The sequence below is a fragment of the Rutidosis leptorrhynchoides genome, chromosome 9 (genome assembly GCF_046630445.1).
Source record: "Rutidosis leptorrhynchoides isolate AG116_Rl617_1_P2 chromosome 9, CSIRO_AGI_Rlap_v1, whole genome shotgun sequence".
Lineage (NCBI taxonomy): Eukaryota > Viridiplantae > Streptophyta > Magnoliopsida > Asterales > Asteraceae > Rutidosis > Rutidosis leptorrhynchoides.
This window is the reverse complement of record NC_092341.1, coordinates 84,131,321-84,155,541: the sequence shown is the minus strand read 5'-3', so window position 1 is coordinate 84,155,541 and position 24,221 is coordinate 84,131,321. Positions and strand designations below refer to the sequence as shown.

Here is a 24,221-nt window from a genome sequence, read left to right as displayed (position 1 = left end):
TAAATATATAAAATAAATAAACAATATGTAGAACCTAGTCATCTATTCTAATTCTACTCCTCCACAAATTCCTATCAGAGGTCATGTCCTCGGTCAATAAGAGCTCTTTCATGTCAAGCTTCAATATATCCTCCAACCTACGTGGTCTACCCCTTCTCCTTACGCCCCCAACAACGAGGGTTTCGACTCTCCTAACCGGGGCTAAAAGTGGACGCCTCAAAACATGTCCAAACCATCTAAGTCGTCCTTCCCTCAGCTTGTTGGTTATGTTCCCAACTTCCAAGTTCTCCCTAAAAACTCCATTTGGTATCATATCTAGCATTGTCTTACCACACAACCACCTAAGCATCCTCATTTCCGCCACCTCCATCCTTCTCTCCTGGGCTTTCGTCATTGGCCAACACTCCAATCCGTACAACATGGCCGGTCTGATTGCCACCTTGAAGAATTTCCCTTTCAATTTAAGGGGTACCTTCTTGTAGCCTAAAAAGTAAAACTAATCCAGATTCACTAAACATGATGGTTCAACTCATTTACATCAAACTGAGCTGATTTGGGAGCAAACAGTTCAGTAGTCATATAAACATTACTTCAATATCGTAACAACATATAACATATTTTCTATCACTTACTGAAAAATGGGTTAAGGTGGGTTGTAACGCAAAAAATACCCAAATGGGTCTTAGGTAGCACAAACAGCTTACTAAATCCCAAATAACGAAACGACGTGAGTTTTAAGGGATCAACGTAAAAAATTTGTGCAGAAGCAGCAGAAAAAGAACGTCCAACTCAATTCAAATAGCAATAATTGATTATACATAATTTGTAGTTCAGCAGACTTGTAAAGGACCAAAACATACTTATACTGTTAAACATGATAACTGGATTCAAACATATCAAAATTAAACCATATAACTATAACTCAAGTTTCAAATATTCAAATAAACAAAAACCTAGTAGCAGAAATCTCCATATTGGTCCAACAATAACTGTAATAACAAACGACTTGATTTTAAGATCCACCATCTTTTTGGTACAACTCATTGGGCGGGAGCGGGTCCCGGAACACTACCCAAACCCATCTTTTTTCCCAATAGTGCAAGCTGATCAACAAAATCGCCACCCGTAAGTATTTCAGTTGACCCGTATATAATATGCTTAGCTGGCTGCTGACTTTTTGCAAGCTCTTGCAAACTCCCATATTCCACATAATTCCCACCACCAATCATAAACACAATCGCTTCCTTAAACGGTCCTTTCATTTGACCAGAGTTTGACTTTGGAGCACGCGGGTCCAACATCAAATAAGATTCAATTTCAGGGTTAGGTTTACCTTCCATTAAAGCTTCAACTGTTCTTGCAATAGCCAATTGATGATCACTAGATAACAAATTCTTTACACCTGCAGTCACAGCACTTATCGATTGACCATAAAGTTTTTCAGCCCAATCAACAATGTTACTTTTACTAGCTGAATTTGCTGATACTAATGAAACATTTAATAAAGATTTAATCTTTTTAACATACTGAAACGCACTAGTGTCCACCTCAGCTTCTTTCAAAGCATTTTCAACTGTTTCAACTTCTAATTGTGGTAACGTCTCAGATGAAATCAAGAACATTATAGCAAAACGAAGCTTATCCATTTTAGTACCTTTCCCTTTTAGTACAGCTAAAAGTTCACCACGATCAATCCCGCCTCGTATCATCATTTCATATTCTTTTTTAGCAAAAGAATCTAAAGATCTTTCCTTAATTTCTCCAAGTAAAGCAGTTGCAATGTTTGTGTGTTTATCAATAACTTGTTTCCTTTCGGTCAACTCAGGTAATGAGTTGACCGCGTTCATTAAATGCTTTGTGTTACCGATTAAAGCAGTTCCTTCAAATTCGGCCCCATCGTTACCACCCGTTCGTCTATTAACTTCATCTACATCTTTTTTATATTTACTTAATTGTGTTTCAATCTCAACCGCAACTTCAGGAAACTCCAAAGATCCATTTGCAACCCAAAACGGATCCAACCCGTCCAATTCATACGATTTCTTCCCACCATTGTTTTCTTTTACGCCAAGTCTATTCAGTTTCAACCCGAGTATATCATGAACAAGAGGTCGATACCTAAAGTCATGTTGAATAGCAACCGACAACTCAAGATTCCTATCAAATAAACATAAAACAGGCCTTTGAAATGAACTAGTAAAGTGGCCATTTTCTGTAAACAAGTTATTCTTAACAAGTAAATGATCACGTAATCGTTGATCTAACAACGACGCAACCATCTCAGCGGGCCCACCACGCGGGCACCTAATAATTGGAACAACACCAAGTGTAGCCAACACACAAAACAACCCGCTTGCAAGCTTTTCAATTATTTCTTCAATCTCATTATCTGTTGTTTTGGGATCATTTAATTGCACATAACAAGATTTATCTGCTAAAGAAAACAGATTATCTTCCAACGTTACAAACTCCAAATACTGATCGTGTACCTTATTTATTCGTTTAGTAGAATCCGTATTTACAGTCCCGGATGCAAGTTCTTCAAGAAGGGGGCGAGGTATTGATGATGAAAAATTAAGATGGAAATAATCATAAAGGGAGTTTGATGCATCAGAAATGATCCTTTGAATATTCTTTTGAATGGGCTTTACAAAGTAAACTGCAGGAACATCAGAAACGGGCTTGCGGTCTTTATTGATAGGAAAGTATAATGTTACACCGTGTTTACGAAGATCTTTGACATGGATCAAAGGCGATAAAATGTCTTGACAGAATTCATCATATATCAGTATCTTGTAAACTTCCTCATTCGCTGTTCCACTTGCATTTATCGGCTGATTCAGATTCAGCATCCGTGCTATGCATTCTGAAAGTAGATCATAATAAGGATGTATCTCAACATATATATTTACTTCAAAAATAAGCTTTGCACACGCACAATAGTCAATTTAAACTGTATAAATTATGGATGAATGCAAGCGTAAATCTCGATATACTCCGATAAGCAGATAAACTCTCAATTTATGTTTAAACAAAACCCTAGATCTCAAACATACATAAGTAATCACATATGACATATCACATAATCCTAATAATATGAAAGAGTAAAAATTTCATTTTTTAAGGGTACCTATCAGGACCAGTGAAATTAGATGCAATACCTAAATAAACATTGAATTAAAAATTAAAAATTAAAAATTAAAACTAAAAATGGACAAAATGGACGCTGATTTTAACAATTAGATCAAAATCAACAACAACTACGGAGTATATATCTAACTTAAGATCAATTTATGCAAACTTTAATGGTGTTAATAATTAGGGCAAAATCGATCGGTTGTGAAGGTGCATAAAATTGAATTGAGGAGGCCAGAGAAATCAAATTACCTGTCTGTCGTTGACGAAGATTTAGCGCCATTGATGATTTAGATCTACCGAGAGATAGATCGAAGTATCAAATCGGGCGACGCAAAACAGTTTTATATGTCTACTAGTTTAAAGAAAGTTAACGATGACGCGCGTTTATCTTTTTCTACTTTTTCCTATTTCTTCTTTTATCTTATTGTTCGAAACTATTCGAACCCTCGCTTCGCGCCGGAATTCGGTTTTCAATATATTTTATTGCTTTTAGTTTGCAAAATTATTTCGTGGCTAACGATGATGTCGTTGAAGCGCAACTCGAGTCGAACTAAAAGGTATAACCCGTCAAAGATTTAAATGTTATTTTAAATCAACAATATATGTGCATCTCCGCGTTTCGCTATAGAATTGTTGACTTTTAAAAATTTAACGCAATTAAGTCGTTATCTTATAGTAACACTTCGTATGATTTAAGAGTAGAAGATTTACTGAGATATATCCAAAAAATCACTAAATAATTAGTTACGGAGCATGCGAGTGAAAAATCAACGTGTATGAAATGTAACCCAAATATTTACCGTTTTTTAAAAAGCATCCGTTTTGCGTATAGTTAGTGACACTGTATTCGTAAAATTATTTCGAGTTTAACGATGGTGCCGGAAAAATTTAACTCGTTGCGAGCGAGAAGATATGACCCGTTGAATATTTGGGTGGAGTTTATTTAAAAATTTTTATGAGAATGTTGATTTGACACTTTACTTCCTGTTTGGGGGGTCGATTCTAATTTTTGAACAAAGTGTGGGAGGCTTTTTTTAGTGAAATGAAATTTAGTTAAAAATGAAAAAGAAAATAAGTGAAAAGTCGAAAATACCCTCAATATTATTCATCGTTTTTGTCTATTAAATATGTAGATAATAATTAGAAAATAGGACTGAGAAAGTAAGAGTTAAAAAGTAGGGGGCAAATTGTTAGAAAATAGGACTGATAAAGTGAGAGTTAAAAAGTAGGGGTTAAAGTGTAGAAAACTGAAAGTAGAATAAGGAGATTATGAGATTAGGCATGAAGCTGAAGTTGTTTACGGTTTGTGCCATTAACTATTCATAATTTTTATCTATTAGTTATGTAGATAAATTTCATTCCATTTAATTGCTCATCACCTTTCTTTTACATCTTTATCATATCATTACCTTCGACATTAGATTACATGAAGACCACAACTGTTTCGACACAAGAAAAGAATAATCACCACCATCATACCAAACCGATGACCACCGTAATCATTTCCATCACCACCCCTTTAACTATTTGTAATGTATCCGTTTTTTTTCTGTTTTGAAACTGCAACCCATTTAACTATCATTTAACCATCGATCAAAACATCACCACCTTTGTACAATCGTCAGCATGAACAACCTAACCAAAACAACCACTCTTTTTCGACTACTATTGTACCTGTTTTCTGCCGAATAATCGAAAACACTGAACCTCTCCATCACCATTTAAAAACCCATTCAGCTAGTCACATAAGCTGTTGCAATTACAGCCTTATGCCTTCATCGAAAACCATACAAAACCAACCCAACATCATCACCATGAGCTGCTACGGATGCTGCAATGTGCTTCTACTACAAATCGCTGATTCTCTCCTGTTTTAATCTATTCAAATTCAAATGACATGAAGCATGCGAGTAAGTTGCTATTAATAAACATTTTTGTATTTGGTCGACAACCTTTCATCAATAACTACCCCACTTACAATAATTATTCGATAGTGGATTATAAAAGAGAAAGTGATTTACAAGAGTATGGTGGAGACAACAATCATATCCGTATAATTTTATTTGAGGGGCCATGAAATAGATTAAACAAATGAAAGTCTTCTTTTGATTTTATGTCGGATATTATTGGATCCAACGTACCATGGTGGGTCGATAAAGTATTTTTTTTAGAAACACCAACATACCTCTTCTTACATGCAACTAGCGGATGTATTTTTTCTTATTTAAGTCGATTTCCTGCAAAACCCAACAGGCCACGAGTTCTAAATGGGTTTGTCGAATATTTCTAGTGGACTTCTAATTATTAGTGGGTCGTAATTATTTTTGCTGATTGGCCACGTTCGGGTTGCTGTGTTGAGCAGTGATCCAGTTCACATGTTCTTATCTGGTGGTTTGAACGAATGACAATAAACGATATAGGTATAATAATGAAGTGTTACGAGATCCCATGAGATGAAGATGATGGATGATGTAGCATGGCGAAAATTATGATCATGAGATTATGATTTTTATGAAGAAAATTGAGTATGACTATAGCTTAAAATTATGATCATGACTATGATTAGGATTATGAATATGATTATAGACGTTGATAGGATGATTAGATGATTTATTATGGTAGTTAGGATAAATGATGAATGTGACGACCCGGCAATTTCTGACCAAATTTAAACTTAATCTTTGTATGTTTCGACACGATAAGCAAAGTCTATTTAATTGAATCTCAAAATTTTTGAACTATTTTCTGAAATCATTTGACCTTTGATTACTCCCGACGATTCACGAACCATTAATTGAAAATAAATGTGTATACATATAAATATAAATATATGTATATATATATAATATACGTTTTAATTGTTAGAACTGAAAATATAAAATAACATACGATACAATTAAATTGTTATTAAAATAAATCTATATATAGAGAGAGAGAGAGAGAGAGAGTATATCAAATATAATTATTTAATAATTGTAATACTTGTTGGACGTCTCGAATATTATTTAGAGAAGTTTAGTTTGAATTTATGTAATTTTAAAATAAAAGGTGATCCGAAAATGAGTTATATAAGTTATAGGCTTATTAAAAGTATATTTAGGACCTAATCATTTAATTTTAACACTTTTTATATTTTACCCATAAATGAGAGGGACAGTTGATGCAATTTTTATTTATTAAATTATTGACTGAATTTTATACCATAATGACCAAAATAAATAAATATGGTTAATTTAAAAATATTGGATTTTTCTGAATAATTTTACCCGCCACTGATTATTAACGGAACACGAAATAGTACCCCGTGTGAACTGTCGGTAGGATAATTTCCAACCATCTGTCACGGATGAAAGTTAGGATTTAAACCTACCGTTTCTTCTTGTCAATTCACATCTCAAATCATCACATGAGTATTAATTATTGGTTGCTTTTCTTCCACTTGTGCCATAAAATAAGCCATCTATCTCCATAAATATATTTACATACGTGTACTAGTAAACCATCCCACCCTCTTTATGTTTTTCCTTCTTTCCCACTTTATGTTTTTCCTTCTTTCTTTTCCCTGGCATACTCGAGCTGCATCTTTGCTAATCTATATTCACCACCACCTTATTAATATCTCTTTTCCTATTTCTACAACTATTCTATAACCATTTACATGGTAAACCAAAGACCCATAGGTTGCCTCCTATTATTCGACCAGACAATACCATCATTATACATATTCTTATGCATTCCATATACAACCACAACTCAAATATTTATCCCCTGGCACCTCTCCAACTTCACCAAGTAAACCCACTTCATCACTATTTAAACCACGATTAATCACACACACATGAGATTAACCAAACACCCTTACTAAATTATCTTGGTTTCTTTCTTTCTTTCCTTCTTTCTTTCTATCTAAATCTCGTTTATAGACAGAACCCAGGAACCAACCGCCTATGCAATTTACTCTATTTCTTTCTTATTTTATTTTAAAACATACAAACACACATGCATATATTAACACCCCTTCGACTTGCTGGACGATCCTGTTCTTTTCTATTCCCATTCGAATGCCACAACATCACCATACTACCATCTTGTTCAAACCATCACTAACCTGTCACGACTATTGATCATATTTAGGGTAATGGAAAGTGACATATTAGTGGGGTATAAAGGAAAGCTTAATTAAAGATGGTAAATAATCATTCGATGCAATTCAACAGTTGGCTGACCAAGTGGAACCATAGGGGAATACTAGGCGTGATTAAAAGTTTGCCTAAATGGTTAATCAAATGAAGTGCTACATGTGCGTTTATAATTTAGAGACTTTGCCCGAGACTTTTGTTTAGCAAAGGATTTCCCACTTAACTTTTTCATTAACACATTGACTCATTAATAAATGGTTCAATAAAAAAAAAAAAAAAAGTGCCGAAGATAAATTTTTTTTTTTTTTTTTTTTTTGCTAGTGGGACGTATATCCTTTGGCAAGTGGGACAAAAACATGGCCAACACATATTGTAGTGATTGGAAGTACAAAAAAAAAAAAAAAAAAATCAAAAGGTGGATAAAGTGGTGACTCCACTTCCGAAAAAAAAAAATATACATATATATTATATATATATATATATATATATATATATATATATATATATATATATGAAAGTGAAAGCATGCAGGTGGCTAGTTGTTGGCTGATTACCTCATTTCAATATGATTTCCATTTTCAACCAATATGGGCCGTAGCTCTATAATGATTTTTGATTGGGCCGTGAGCTATGGATTGGTGATTGGGCCGACCAAAAACTGAAATGAGGGATGTAGTTGTGATATACAAAGTGTTGTTTGGCTCGATCGAAAAATATTTTTGAGAAGAAGAAAGCCACTAGAAAGTATATATGGGTGATATATAAAATGAAACGAATAAATATCGGAAAAGCAGAAATTGCTTGGATGGTTAAGGATATTATCGGGTTAGCGGGACGTCGCGGGTTCAAACCCGGATTTGGGCATAGTTTTAAGGGCTACCCTTTTGAGGTAGTTTACTTATCACTTAATATTATTATTATTATTATTATTATTATTATTATTATTATTATTATTATTATTATTATTATTATTATTATTATTATTATTATTATTATTATTATTATTATTATTATTATTATTATTATTATTATTAGTAATTATTATTATTATTATTATTATTAATATTTAAATTAACATTTTATTAAAAATACCATTTTTATTAAAGTTATCATTTTTATCATTATCATTAAAAGTATCACTTTTATAAAAACTATTATTTTTGTTATATTACTACTATTATTATAAAATAAAATAGCTTTTTATTTATATTATTTTATCAAATAACTCATAGTTATATAAAACTATAATTACTATATCTAACATAACTATATTAATATTTGATATTAATAAATATAATTAGTTAGGTTATTAATGAAACACATAATTAAAATAACAATTAAATCACTAATAATATAGACATTTGTTCAATTACCATTATATGTGTTAATATATATATAAATTATATAGGTTCGTGAATCCGAGGCCAACCCTACACTTGTTAAATGAAGTCATATGTATTTTTACTACAAAATAGAGTTTGGTGAGTTTCATTTGATCCCTTTTACTCTTTACATTTTTGGGGCTGAGAATACATGCAAATGTTTTATTAACTGTTTTATAATAATTATATGCGTGAGTTTCATTACTCCTTTTTTTTTAAATGCTTTCGCAATATATATTTTTGGGACTGAGAATACATGCGCTGTTTTTATAACTGTTTTACGAAATAGACACAAGTAATTGAAACAACATTATATGGTTGAATGATCGAAATCGAATATGCCCCTTTTTATTAAGTCTGGTAATCTAAGAATTAGGGAACAGACACCCTAGTTGACGCGAACTCTAAAGATAGATCTATCGGGCCCAACAAGCCCCATCCAAAGTACCGGATGCTTTAGTACTTCGAAATTTATATCATGTCCGAAGGAGGATCCCGGAATGATGGGGATATTCTTATATACATATTGTGAATGTTGGTTACCAGGTGTTCAATCCATATGAATGATTTTTGTCTCTATGCATGGGACGTATGTTTATGAGAAATGGAAATATGAAATCTTGTGGTCTATTAAAATTATGAAATGATTATTTATGCTAAACTAATGAACTCACCAACCTTTTGGTTGACACTTGAAAGCATGTTTATTCTCAGGTATGCAATAAGTCTTCCGCTGTGCAATTGCTCATTTTAAAGATATTACTTGGAGTCATTCATGACATATTTCAAAAGACGTTGCATTCGAGTCGTTGAGTTCATCAAGATTAATATTAAGTCAATTATAATTAGATATATTATGAAATGGTATGCATACCGTCAACTTTCGATGTAATGAAATATTGTCTTTTCAAAAACGAATGCAATGTTTGTAAAATGTATCATATAGAGGTCAAATACCTCGCGATGTAATCATCTATTGTGAATCGTTTATAATCGATACGGACTTCGTCCGGATGGATTAGGACGGGTCCTTTCAGTTGGTATCAGAGCGGTGGTCTTAGGGAACCGGGTCTGCATTAGTGTGTCTAACTGATAAGTCGTTAGGATGCATTAGTGAGTCTGGACTTCGACCGTGTCTGCATGTCAAAAGTTTTGCTTATCATTCCGTGTCGAAAATTTCCTGCTTATCATTTTTAGGGAATCACTTGCTTATCATACTTAATCTAGACATATCTTACTTCCTGGATTGCATGAATAGTGTATAGACATAATTCATATCTTAGCATATCTGTTACTGTAAATGATGCCTGACAGCTTCCGTAGATTCCTCCGTAACTTATGGGATTTTAGTATTATATATGCATATGTAAATTATGTACTGCAGGGTACTAATCTATATCCTATAATCTATTTCTTATCGAAAATCCTTCATCTGATCGTATGAGATGAATCCCTCAACTAGTTCGAATTATTCGAATTCCGACAGCTATTCTAATATGGAGTTTCAGCTAAGCTCCGAAAGTAGTGTCACCAGAATGAATCAACCAATCATCCATCCCCATTTCATCTGATGGGTTCGTTGTTGACTTAATCAATGGAGCCGCGCAGAAGGCGATCCCTTCCACTAACCGAATTCACCTTTTGATGAAGAACCTGAAGCACTTACCGGCGAACCTGTTCGTAACACCATTTTCAGCCTCAGTTCCAGAGTAGTTTGATACGATTATATTCTATCCACAATTCTGGACCTTATTCATCCGCTCGTTTCAACTGACAATCATCCCGGAATAATAGAAGAAGTCAACAAACTTCGCGCTCGAATAATCAATTCGGAGAATATGGTGCAAAATGTATCAGCTTCAGCAACATCACCGGCACCAACAGTACAATCAATAACAACACCAGTACCATCAACAATCTATGCCTCAACATCTCATTCTGTACCTCGAGCATAATCTTCGTTTTACACGTTGTTCTACATCGATTAATTTTCGTTCTACGAATCGTTCTATATCATTTATCTTCACGGAACATGGCAATTATGTAATCTCTAACGTCTTAGAGATTAGCTATTCTAGCTCAAACCAAAAAGCAAATGATATTAATGTCATATTAATTCATTAAATCCATGATTAAATCTGAAGAAAATATATATGTAAGTATATTTTCATAAAGATTGTAATTAAAAATTCTTTAGTACAAACTGTTAATGTTGAAAATATTTTAACGGGTAGGTAATACCCGAGGAATATTCAGATTTCACATTAATAAGTATATTGTACATTCTTTCAAATCTAATTCAATACTCATTTACGATCCTACTTACATCCACCGATATACAAATCCGTTCACCACAGAATAACCATTTTCATTTAATTTCATATTTGGATTTTGATCTATCAGAATCTAACAAGTGGCATATTGAAGAAAACACTGGACAAAATAAAATTTGTTAGAAACAAACAAATTAACTACGAGAAAAATGTTGTTAAGAATCCACGCTAACTGTTCCTAGCTAATTGTTCCTAGCTAACTGATTACATTTTATTTATCGCAATTTATTTATCGCAATTTACATTCTCGCAATTTTATTTATCGTCATTTAATTTCTGTTATTTACTTTACGCACTTTATTTATCATCATTTAATTTTTGTTATTTATTTTTACGCACTTTAAATATCGGGACACGTATACAAGGTTTTGACATATCATATCGACGCATCTATATATATTATTTGGAATAACCATAGACACTCTATATGCAGTAATGCGGGAGTTAGCTATACAGGGTTGAAATGAATTAAAATGAATTAAAATATTGATTATAACTTATGAAACTAAACAATTCTTCAAATTTGCCACTTGATTTCATTTTAAACCCCATTCGTATCATCATAATTACAATCTGCGTTCAAACCTTTCATGATTCTTGAAAACACCTCAATCGAGAGGATGAACCAACCACACTTCATCTACGAAAGGAAAAGATTGATGCATATAGTTATGCACCTGAAAATACTCGGAACCGAGTAAACATTTAACACGTAGCTGTACTAATTCCTTTAGTATTACTATTACCCAAAATAACTTTGCAGTTTTTTCTCAAAATAGCCAATTTTGTCACAGCTCCATCAAGACAACTTCAACTTTTCGTTCGAAACAACCTTATTATAATCTTGATATATCTGCGTGCTCTTTTATTGTTACAGGGGAACCTTTTATATTCTACCATATTACCATCAGTGTTTAATCATCTAAAAATACAATTCTCTTGAAATCACCTCAGATCGATAACCAATGATTTAGATATGGTAGCAGTAAATGTAGAAGAATCGGCAAGCAGTACTTTGAAAACTCACAGTATATCTACATCAACAGTTATATGTATAACATTTATCTCTTAGAATAATGATCTTCCATTCTGAAATTCTGAAAAGCACCCAGTCTGCGAACCAATACTCTGAATTTTGAAAAGTTGAATGAAGCAACAAAAACTGTAAATGACCCTAATCATCGGAAGTTTGATGATGAAGAATAGAATGTTGGAAAAGCTCAGAAAAGTTGGAACTGGAAAACGGATTGAGCTAACCACGAAGGAGACCAAGGATAAATACAAGGACCAAACCCTATATTCAAAGGATTCAGGTAATTCTGCATCCGTTGAAATCTTTAGAGAATATCTTGATCCGAAGTCATGTTAAAATCTTGAGAAAAATCTTTCCCCATCAACCATCGAACTTAGAAATTCCAAAATATCATCATCAATATCTTCGATATTTCTGAGGATATTTTCATAAATATTCTCGTCCGAAATTATATACCTCCTCGTGCTTCCTGTGTATCATTATAGTGGAAACATTCAATAGAAAATTTAGTACCGAAAAGCGGATTATGCGAAACTATGAAAGAAGCCGTGGACAAATCACAAAGAATAAGTTTGACTTCAAAGAATCTAAATGATTCAATGTCTACTGAAGTCTTTAGCGAATATTTTGCTCATTACTCTAAACCCTTGCAGACAATAGTCTCCATCATTCTCTGATCTTAGATATTCCGAGATATTATCGTATCTTTCATTATAAATATCCTCGATATTTCTGAATATATTTTTATAACCAATCTTATCTGAAATCATTTATCTCTTTGAGCTATCAGTGTTACATCATATGAGAAACTATTAGTTTCTATATTCTGCGAACCTTCGAATTTAAAATATGAATGTTATTGAAGTAATGTTGGGAACTGATACATGAGTTAGTATAATATAATGACACTTGATCAATGTGATTATATTACATTAAGTCATGCTGAGTTTCTAAATGGAACGTGATGATTCACAGATCATAACGTCATCATGTGCCATGTTACACGACTCTTACATTCTATCTAATCTTCAAACATATCTAGAACATATCTTCCTGATAGTTCTATCTTTTCTCTTGAATTCTGGTAAATTAACCAATCAAGATTGTACTATTACAACTTCTCTCTTAAAACATTAGCCATGTTCATTCGAAACTCAATACCTACGAATTCTGGATCATCACATGATGTGCGTAATGGATAGAAGAGAAAATAGAGCATAAAGCTTCGAAGTGTAAATGGGGGTATAAATCACAGCAAATAGGAGAGAGCATTAACTGTGGATGACAATGGTTATAGGAGACAGAAGCAGGGACATCGAAATAAAAGGGAAGATATAAAACTCAACAACAACCCAGAAATTTCAAACCGTGGATATTAATACGAATAGCAATATAAAGACACGGCATAATTAAGAATAGTATCACCCCAAGGTAATAGTAGAAGTAACCAGATTCTTCTGGTGGAAGATTAAAAAGAAGGATGACAGAAATGATAATTAGGAAAATATCAAGGATTAGAACTGGATTAAGCATTGTCACAATCTTTTGGATGTATGAACTAAGAAAGAAAGTATAGGAATGGTGAGAATAATGGAACGGAAAAGCTTAATTTATAATAGGAATATCAGACAGAGTAATCAAGGCAGATCACCGTATTTAATTATAGAGATCTTAATTTCCTTATTCGCCGAAGAATCAAATCTTTTAAATTTCGAAGATTTTCTTTAAATTCCTTGAATTCCGGAATTCAACCACGACTAGTGAAAAGTTATGAAGAAACTTGTCTATCTCATTTCACTATTTAGTGATAGCTTCATTCGTACGCTTCGAGTGATTAAATTGTTTTATCTATATTACTCAATGATGATAAAACTCTATTTATCAACTCATACTCGTCATGAAAACATTTTTATTGTTAGCCATGACAACCCTACTCAAATTTCGGGACGAAATTTCTTTAACGAGTAGGTACTGTGACGACCCGGCAATTTCTGACCAAATTTAAACTTAATCTTTATATGTTTCGACACGATAAGCAAAGTCTATTTAATTGAATCTCAAAATTTTTGAACTATTTTCTGAAATCATTTGACCTTTGATTACTCCCGACGATTCACGAACCATTAATTGAAAATAAATGTGTATACATATAAATATAAATATATGTATATATATATAATATACGTTTTAATTGTTAGAACTGAAAATATAAAATAATATACGATACAATTAAATTGTTATTAAAATAAATCTATATATATAGAGAGAGAGAGTATATCAAATATAATTATTTAATAATTGTAATACTTGTTGGACGTCTCGATTATTATTTAGAGAAGTTTAGTTTGAATTTATGTAATTTTAAAATAAAAGGTGATCCGAAAATGAGTTATATAAGTTATAGGCTTATTAAAAGTATATTTAGGACCTAATCATTTAATTTTAACACTTTTTATATTTTACCCATAAATGAGAGGGACAGTTGATGTAATTTTTATTTATTAAATTATTGACTGAATTTTATACCATAATGACCAAAATAAATAAATATGGTTAATTTAAAAATATTGGATTTTTCTGAATAATTTTACCCGCCACTGATTATCAACGGAACACGAAATAGTACCCCGTGTGAACTGTCGGTAGGATAATTTCCAACCATCTGTCACGGATGAAAGTTAGGATTTAAACCTACCGTTTCTTCTTGTCAATTCACATCTCAAATCATCACATGAGTATTAATTATTGGTTGCTTTTCTTCCACTTGTGCCATAAAATAAGCCATCTATCTCCATAAATATATTTACATACGTGTACTAGTAAACCATCCCACCCTCTTTATGTTTTTCCTTCTTTCCCACTTTATATTTTTCCTTCTTTCTTTTCCCTGGCATACTCGAGCTGCATCTTTGCTAATCTATATTCACCACCACCTTATTAATATCTCTTTTCCTATTTCTACAACTATTCTATAACCATTTACATGGTAAACCAAAGACCCATAGGTTGCCTCCTATTATTCGACCAGACAATACCATCATTATACATATTCTTATGCATTCCATATACAACCACAACTCAAATATTTATCCCCTGGCACCTCTCCAACTTCACCAAGTAAACCCACTTCATCACTATTTAAACCACGATTAATCACACACACATGAGATTAGCCAAACACCCTTACTAAATTATCTTGGTTTCTTTCTTTCTTTCCTTCTTTCTTTCTATCTAAATCTCGTTTATAGACAGAACCCAGGAACCAACCGCCTATGCAATTTACTCTATTTATTTCTTATTTTATTTTAAAACATACAAACACACATGCATATATTAACACCCCTTCGACTTGCTGGACGATCCTGTTCTTTTCTATTCCCATTCGAATGCCACAACATCACCATACTACCATCTTGTTCAAACCATCACTAACCTGTCACGACTATTGATCATATTTAGGGTAATGGAAAGTGACATATTAGTGGGGTATAAAGGAAAGCTTAATTAAAGATGGTAAATAATCATTCGATGCAATTCAACAGTTGGCCGACCAAGTGGAACCATAGGGGAATACTAGGCGTGATTAAAAGTTTGCCTAAATGGTTAATCAAATGAAGTGCTACATGTGCGTTTATAATTTAGAGACTTTGGCCGAGACTTTTGTTTAGCAAAGGATTTCCCACTTAACTTTTTCATTAACACATTGACTCATTAATAAATGGTTCAATAAAAAAAAAAAAGTGCCGAAGATAAAATTTTTTTTTTTTTTTTTTTTTTTGCTAGTGGGACGTATATCCTTTGGCAAGTGGGACAAAAACATGGCTAACACATATTGTAGTGATTGGAAGTACAAAAAAAAAAAAAAAAAAATCAAAAGGTGGATAAAGTGGTGACTCCACTTCCGAAAAAAAAAAATATATACATATATATTATATATATATATATATGAAAGTGAAAGCATGCAGGTGGCTAGTTGTTGGCTGATTACCTCATTTCAATATGATTTCCATTTTCAACCAATATGGGCCGTAGCTCTATAATGATATTTGATTGGGCCGTGAGCTATGGATTGGTGATTGGGCCGACCAAAAACTGAAATGAGGGATGTAGTTGTGATATACAAAGTGTTGTTTGGCTCGATCGAAAAATATTTTTGAGAAGAAGAAAGCCACTAGAAAGTATATATGGGTGATATATAAAATGAAACGAATAAATATCGGAAAAGCAGAAATTGCTTGGATGGTTAAGGATATTATCGGGTTAGCGGGACGTCGCGGGTTCAAACCCATATTTGGGCATAGTTTTAAGGGCTACCCTTTTGAGGTAGTTTACTTATCACTTAATATTATTATTATTATTATTATTATTATTATTATTATTATTATTATTATTATTATTATTATTATTATTATTATTATTATTATTAGTAATTATTATTATTATTATTATTATTAATATTTAAATTAACATTTTATTAAAAATACCATTTTTATTAAAGTTATCATTTTTATCATTATCATTAAAAGTATCACTTTTATAAAAACTATTATTTTTGTTATATTACTACTATTATTATAAAATAAAATAGCTTTTTATTTATATTATTTTATCAAATAACTCATAGTTATATAAAACTATAATTACTATATCTAACATAACTATATTAATATTTGATATTAATAAATATAATTAGTTAGGTTATTAATGAAACACATAATTAAAATAACAATTAAATCACTAATAATATAGACATTTGTTCAATTACCATTATATGTGTTAATATATATATAAATGATATAGGTTCGTGAATCCGAGGCCAACCCTACACTTGTTAAATGACGTCATATGTATTTTTACTACAAAATACAGTTTGGTGAGTTTCATTTGATCCCTTTTACTCTTTACATTTTTGGGGCTGAGAATACATGCAAATGTTTTATTAACTGTTTTATAATAATTATATGCGTGAGTTTCATTACTCCTTTTTTTTTTAAATGCTTTCGCAATATATATTTTTGGGACTGAGAATACATGCGCTGTTTTTATAACTGTTTTACGAAATAGACACAAGTAATTGAAACAACATTATATGGTTGAATGATCGAAATCGAATATGCCCCTTTTTATTAAGTCTGGTAATCTAAGAATTAGGGAACAGACACCCTAGTTGACGCGAACTCTAAAGATAGATCTATCGGGCCCAACAAGCCCCATCCAAAGTACCGGATGCTTTAGTACTTCGAAATTTATATCATGTCCGAAGGAGGATCTCGGAATGATGGGGATATTCTTATATACATATTGTGAATGTTGGTTACCAGGTGTTCAATCCATATGAATGATTTTTGTCTCTATGCATGGGACGTATGTTTATGAGAAATGGAAATATGAAATCTTGTGGTCTATTAAAATTATGAAATGATTATTTATGCTAAACTAATGAACTCACCAACCTTTTGGTTGACACTTGAAAGCATGTTTATTCTCAGGTATGCAATAAGTCTTCCGCTGTGCAATTGCTCATTTTAAAGATATTACTTGGAGTCATTCATGACATATTTCAAAAGACGTTGCATTCGAGTCGTTGAGTTCATCAAGATTAATATTAAGTCAATTATAATTAGATATATTATGAAATGGTATGCATACCGTCAACTTTCGATGTAATGAATATTGTCTTTTCAAAAACGAATGCAATGTTTGTAAAATGTATCATATAGAGGTCAAATACCTCGCGATGTAATCATCTATTGTGAATCGTTTATAATCGATACGGACTTCGTCCGGATGGATTAGGACGGGTCCTTTCAATGAAGAGGTTATTTGGGATTTGTATTAGGAAAAAGAGGAATATAGATAGTTGAGTTAAGACAATTAATTTAAGTATTAGAATAGAAAAGGAGGAGCAGATGAATGGTTTGGGTGTTTGAGTTTAAACAAATGGTCTGGTGTTCGATCCTGGCTTGCTGCAATCTTTTTGTTATTCATTTATTAAATAGCAATAACAGATCATTGGGCCAAATTAATACTTCCTGGGCCAATTGACTTGCTGTTGGGCCAAAGGACTTGAGCTGGGTTTTAGAAGAGGAAGATGAAAATAGATAGATAATAGATATATAGATATTGAATCCATATTATATCAGAAAATCACAAATGGAGTAATGGTTAAAGATGTTATCGGGTTAGCGGATTGTCGCAGGTTCGAGCCGGGCATGGGCATTATTTTTAGGCCAAATTCTCTGAGGTAGTTATCTTTATTATTATTATTTCATTATTATTATTATTATTATTATTATTATTATTATTATTATTATTATTATTATTATTATTATTATTATTATTATTATTATTATTATTAGTATTATAAAAATATTACAATTTCCTATTATTAATATCATCTTACCAAGTAAAGTATTATTGATATAAAAACACATTTTAATATAATCATATATATTAATATAATTTCTAATACATTTAATTAAGTTATTAATGAAACACATAATCTTTTAAGATAACATTTTTTTTAGTATATAAATATGTTAGATTACAATTAGAGGTGTTAATATATACACTTGATATAGGTTCGTGAATCCGAGGCCAACCTTACACTTGTTCAATGATGTTATATGTATTTTTACTACGAAATACAGTATGGTGAATTTCATTTGCTCCCTTTTTACTCATTACATTTTTAGGCTGAGAATACATGCAAATGCTTTATTAACTGTTATACAATATTTATATGCGTGAGTTTCATTTGCCTTTTTACCCTTTATATTTTTGGGCTGAGAATACATGCGTTGCTTTTATAACTGTTTTATGAAATAGACACGAGTAAATGAAACTATATTCTATGAATGGATTATTAAACCGAATATGCCCCTTTTTATTAAGTCTGGTAATCTAAGAATTAGGGAACAGACACCCTAATTGACGCGAACTCTAAAGATAGATCTATCGGGCCCAACAAGCCCCATCCAAAGTACCGGATGCTTTAGTACTTCGAAATTTATATCATATCCGAAGGAGGATCCCAGAATGATGGGGATATTCTTATATGCATATTGTTAATGTCGGTTACCAGGTGTTCAATCCATATGAATGATATTTTTGTCTCTATGCATGGGACGTATGTTTATGAGAAGTGGAAATATGAAATCTTCTGGTCTATTAAAATTATGAAATGATTATTTATGTTAAACTAATGAACTCACCAACCTTTTGGTTGACACTTGAAAGCATGTTTATTCTCAGGTATGAAAGAAGTCTTCCGCTGTGCAATTGCTCATTTTAAAGATATTACTTGGAGTCATTCATGACATATTTCAAAAGACGTTGCATTCGAGTCGTTGAGTTCATCAAGATTATTATTAAGTCAATTATAGTTAGATATATTATAAAATGGTATGCACGCCGTCAACTTTCGATGTAATGAAAGGTTGTCTTTTCAAAAACGAATGCAATGTTTGTAAAATGTATCATATAGAGGTCAAGTACCTCGCGATGTAAGCAACTATTGTGATTCGTTTATAATCGATGTGGACTTCGTCCGGATGGATTAGGACGGGTCATCACACTAACCATTTATAAACTTAATGCATTTCTCCAAAAACCTAAACATTAAACCATAATCTGAAAAGCTAAACCCCATATGTCAAACCCTAAACCATAATCCAAAAACATATCCTCAAGCGTTAAATCCTTAAACGTAATCCTTAAACCATAATCTCTCCACCCTAAACCTTATATCCTCAAATTTGAACCTTCCACCATAAAACCCTATATCCTAAACCCTTAAAGCCTAAACTCCAAATCATACCGGGCGAAGTTGAGACACTATTCTTATATTCACCACCAACCCATTGAAAATATCATCACCATCATGAGAAGACACGAAGCGAATAAAAGATTATTGACCATCCATCATCAACATATATCAAGTTTATTTATTTTAATATGTATAATAGTAGTGCTAATTGTCATTTATTAATAGTCAAATTTTAGGATGATATGAGTTACTAATTAATAATAAAACTTATAAGTATAGTATTATAACTATGGAATATTTATCTATATATCTTTAAGTTTAGCAAACATTCGCGTTTAAACATGAGAAGTCTAAGTATAATATAAAAAATTATAAGTATAACCGTATCTATAGTTTGTATTAAAATACTAAAATGATGATGTTATTATTAGGTTAATTCATTTGCTAAGAAAAAAAATCAAAAAGAAAAAGAAAAAATCTAAGCATGGTAGGTGATGTCATTAATCTAAATAATTTTGAATTAAAATTAAATCTTATTAATTGATTATTATTATTAAATCTTATTAATAATTATTTTAAATATTAAAATTAAATTATTTTATTAATTATTTTTAATTGAGTACGAGAAGGTATAAAAGTTAGGCAGAAGGAAACCAATTATACATTTATATTATAATTTACATTTTTAAAATAAAATGACAACCAATATTTCTCTTATAATTGGATGTGGATTGTTTAATATGCATTTTAGGTGTTTGATGAAATGTTAAGATGACGAGTTTCTTAGTCGGACTATGTGGTTCTACGGGTCATTAAACTAAATAACTTTAGCATTTACGTTTACTTAATACCTAAAACATATCATTAAACTGTTTCGTTTAAATAAACCCGTGATTTTACGGGTTATTTCAAAGTATAAAATTGTATTTTACTATATCGAGTACGAGTGTTTTTACCATCTTCCCTTTACTCATGGGATATAATATTATCTTCTGCAATTTGATAAGTTTCAAATTTTCAAGCATTAATTTTTTTGTGATTTAATTTTTTATCGGCAGCTACACGAAAAATTTTGAATGTAAATTTTTTTCCCACCAACGTAAGCTTCAAATAATTTGAACTTCCTATCTTTTAATTATTTTTGGTGTAAAAGTATGTATATTGTTTTAACTCTTGAATATTTTTTGTTGTCTAGGGTTCATATGGAGCTTCGCTCTATTAGGCGAGGAAACGAAGATCAATTTACACAACATCGATTCCTAATGTTTCTACCCCTAATTTCAGTGATCAATCATTATATTAATATAAAACCACCACGATATCTCAATTTCATTTTTCTCTGCTGTATGAGGAAACTATGAAGCCCTTTAGCACGAATCCTATTAAATTCACTTTCAATTTCATCCCAAAATGATTCCTAAAATAAACCACGAAGCAATCCGTCATATTTAAGGAACTCTTGATTTCGGTCTCCATCACCAGGTAAATGAAAGCCTAATTAAATTGATGGAGTGTGTCCACTGTTGTTCATTCACAACCGTTTTTTGCTTCTAACGTGTTAGTTTCTTAGGCAATGACGCGGGTTTAATGTTTAATTGGTATAAATTGTTGTTATTTTTTTTGTGTTTACTTTGTACATGCAGATTTCTTTTATTTTCTTCTTCCTTTGGCGTAGCGAGAGTTTGCATAGCAAATGCATCCTTCAGTATGTTTTTTTTTTCTTCCAAATGCTTTGTAGTAGCTGTTTATTGGTGTGTAGATTTTTTTTTTTTTTTTTTGCTTTGTTTTCATCTTTCCCGTCAGTATTATTTTTTAACGTGTGTACCAGTTTGAAGTTGCGTGGACTGTGGTTTAAGAATCAGAGTGTTAGCTACTATGTATTTTCAGGTTTACTTATATCTATTTAGTTTATTTTACCTCTCCTTGTGATTTTGGTAGTTCTTTTCTGATTTTTTTTTTTTTTTGAAATTGTTGTTGCTGCTCATGGATTATGTAACTGATGTGGCCTATTTTTGTGTATGATTTATGACTTATCTGTTTTAATTATTATGTTGTTGAATACATTATGTTGTTATACATTAGTGTTGATTTATTATGTCTTATAGAAAGAAACAAAAGCGAGGTAGATGTAGTGTTACTACTCCTTGTGATCCTTTATTAGTATTTTTGTAGGTGAATATATCATGTATGAATTCATTTTATATTGTTATTGTTCGTTCTTCACTACTTCAATTGATAACATTAAGATAACAAAAACTTTCACAATTAACATTAGTATCTCATCCTTTTCAGCTAGTTAACAATTGAGGTTGTAAAGTTTGAAAGAATACAAACACCAGTAGTGGTGGCAATTTGCGCTGGAAGGTTCACAAGATGGTGAAATATTGAAGAATGAAAAAAATATGCCATCAAAGAGTCATGGATGACCTTTTATACCTCTCAAATGGAGGCTTTCTTATGCTAAATGGTGCTTAAAAAGGTACGACTTCTTGGTAGGATGCTACTGATCCTAGGTGTCGATTTAGGTTGCCGATTTTATTTTTATTTCTTAATTTATTTTATGCTTTTAGATAAATCAGATGGGGCAATTTTAACCCATTTACTTATGTGTGGGTTGATTTGGAATTATTATCAAACTAGCAGATTATAATTTGTTGTGAAGAAGTCTTCATGTTGCATAGTTATCTTAATATTCTTACATCTAGTTGCTAGATATGTTTGAATATCGGTAGATAATATTTTTGGGCATAGTAACTGGCATACTCAACCATCCGGTTCTTTTGTTGAGTTTGACGACTTAAGAGGTTCATCCGTGTGTTCTTTTTTATAAAATAGATCACGCAAAATCATTTGTTAATGCTTATCAACACAACTTTTTGTGAATTTTTTTTGTAGTAAACAACTTCTTTACCATAGTATGGTATAAGCTATAAAATGCGTTTTGTAAATGTAAACTGTCAGGACACACATATACAACACAAGCATGTATTAGCAACAATAATCTTATTTGAAAACGTCGAAACATTTCTGCTGTAACGCGCAAACATATCTAGCTCGTTTTTAACTAAATGATTGTGAATTTTTTTTTATGCTTGTTTATTTATAGTGTTATGTTTTTGTATGCTCTCATGAGTTGTTTTTGTTGTTGCTGTTATAGATCTATTTTTACTGTTTGCTTATTTATACATTTTCTTATTTTGGTGTTATTGTAGGTGTAACTAAGTATTATCTTGGTGATTGTGACCGCGTTTGCAGTCTCTCTAATAAATACTAACACCATCACAAATAGATTATATAGCATGCATAGATAGTGTCAGCACGATCAAACCAGCATGAACTTCGAACAAAACAAAGAGGCTCATCAACCTCATAGATCTCAGGTAACTAAATCATACGTTAACCATAACATTATAAACACTGCTACATAATTAGTGATGAAATTTCTATCCCCAAAACGTACATTGGCAATACAATCAAGTTAATGCTATGGAATGATCATGCCGCTACCTTCGACGTAGCTACCTATGAATGTATGGAGAAACCAGTAATTTCATTGAAAGGCTTAGAGCCTTCTAATGATTAGTAGCTCACACTTACATAAATTAAAATATGAACTGTTAAAGATGATGATGGTATTTAACCAATGTGAACATCAACCAAGGTGATTATTTACAGGTAGTACTGTTTAACAACTTAATGTGTTAGATATTTACCTTTACCATTCATAATTGCTTGTTGAAAATGGAATTCTAGGTCGGAGATGAAGTTTCACTACACATCATTGTTAACCATAACGAGAGCTTAGAAAAAGGATGGTTGAGGAGCTTCGGTCAAACTGAGATAGTTGGCGGCATAGAGATTGGACATGATTGGTATAAGGTACATATTCATGTGATCATTAAAAAGGGTGAATATTTTGGTTAGGCCACATTGTTCGTTTTTTAAAGTTGAAGATGCTACAGGCGCGTCTATCGCGTGGCCTTCTACGTTCATATGGGTATGTCTACCATAAACTTGTGATAATATTAATTTTTATAACATGCAATTTTATATTTATAAATATATGGATGGTTTATTTACAGGCGGTAATCTTGGATTTATAAAGATGCATGCTGATCCAAGATGTTTTGCGTTGCTTTTCATTGTCTTTACTTTCTTTGTCAACTGTTATTCGAAGTCGTTATATATTAGATTATATATGAATTTTTTATGTTTAGTGTTTTTTATGTTATAAGAATAATTTAATGAAATTTAATAATATTTTATTTCATATTTGTTTTTTAGTATAAATTATTAATTGGGTGTCCTATAATCATATTAAATAAATAATAACTGAATTCGAATATTCGAACCGGACTCGAATAACTGAATCGAACTAGATTATTCGATCTGGATCAGGTTATCTGATTCAGGCCCAAATATCTAAAC

At 31.6% G+C, this 24,221-nt stretch overlaps 1 protein-coding gene and 1 long non-coding RNA gene across 2 annotated transcripts; one reads left to right on the top strand and one right to left on the bottom strand.

The window, feature by feature from the left end:
• Positions 1–789: 789 nt before the first annotated feature.
• On the bottom strand, positions 790–3,516 carry LOC139866070 (SEC1 family transport protein SLY1-like). The gene is made up of 2 exons (XM_071854198.1): positions 3,388–3,516; positions 790–2,866 (listed from the first exon to the last, which is right to left on the bottom strand). Exons 1-2 carry the CDS (start codon positions 3,416–3,418, stop codon positions 1,041–1,043), a joined length of 1,857 nt encoding a protein of 618 aa, XP_071710299.1. The 5' UTR covers positions 3,419–3,516; the 3' UTR covers positions 790–1,040.
• A 19,559-nt stretch (positions 3,517–23,075) lies between these two features.
• LOC139866038 (uncharacterized) lies at positions 23,076–24,010 on the top strand. The gene is made up of 3 exons (XR_011765215.1): positions 23,076–23,173; positions 23,547–23,790; positions 23,876–24,010. It is a non-coding gene; the product is annotated as an uncharacterized lncRNA (long non-coding RNA).
• The last annotated feature ends 211 nt before the right edge of the window (positions 24,011–24,221 follow it).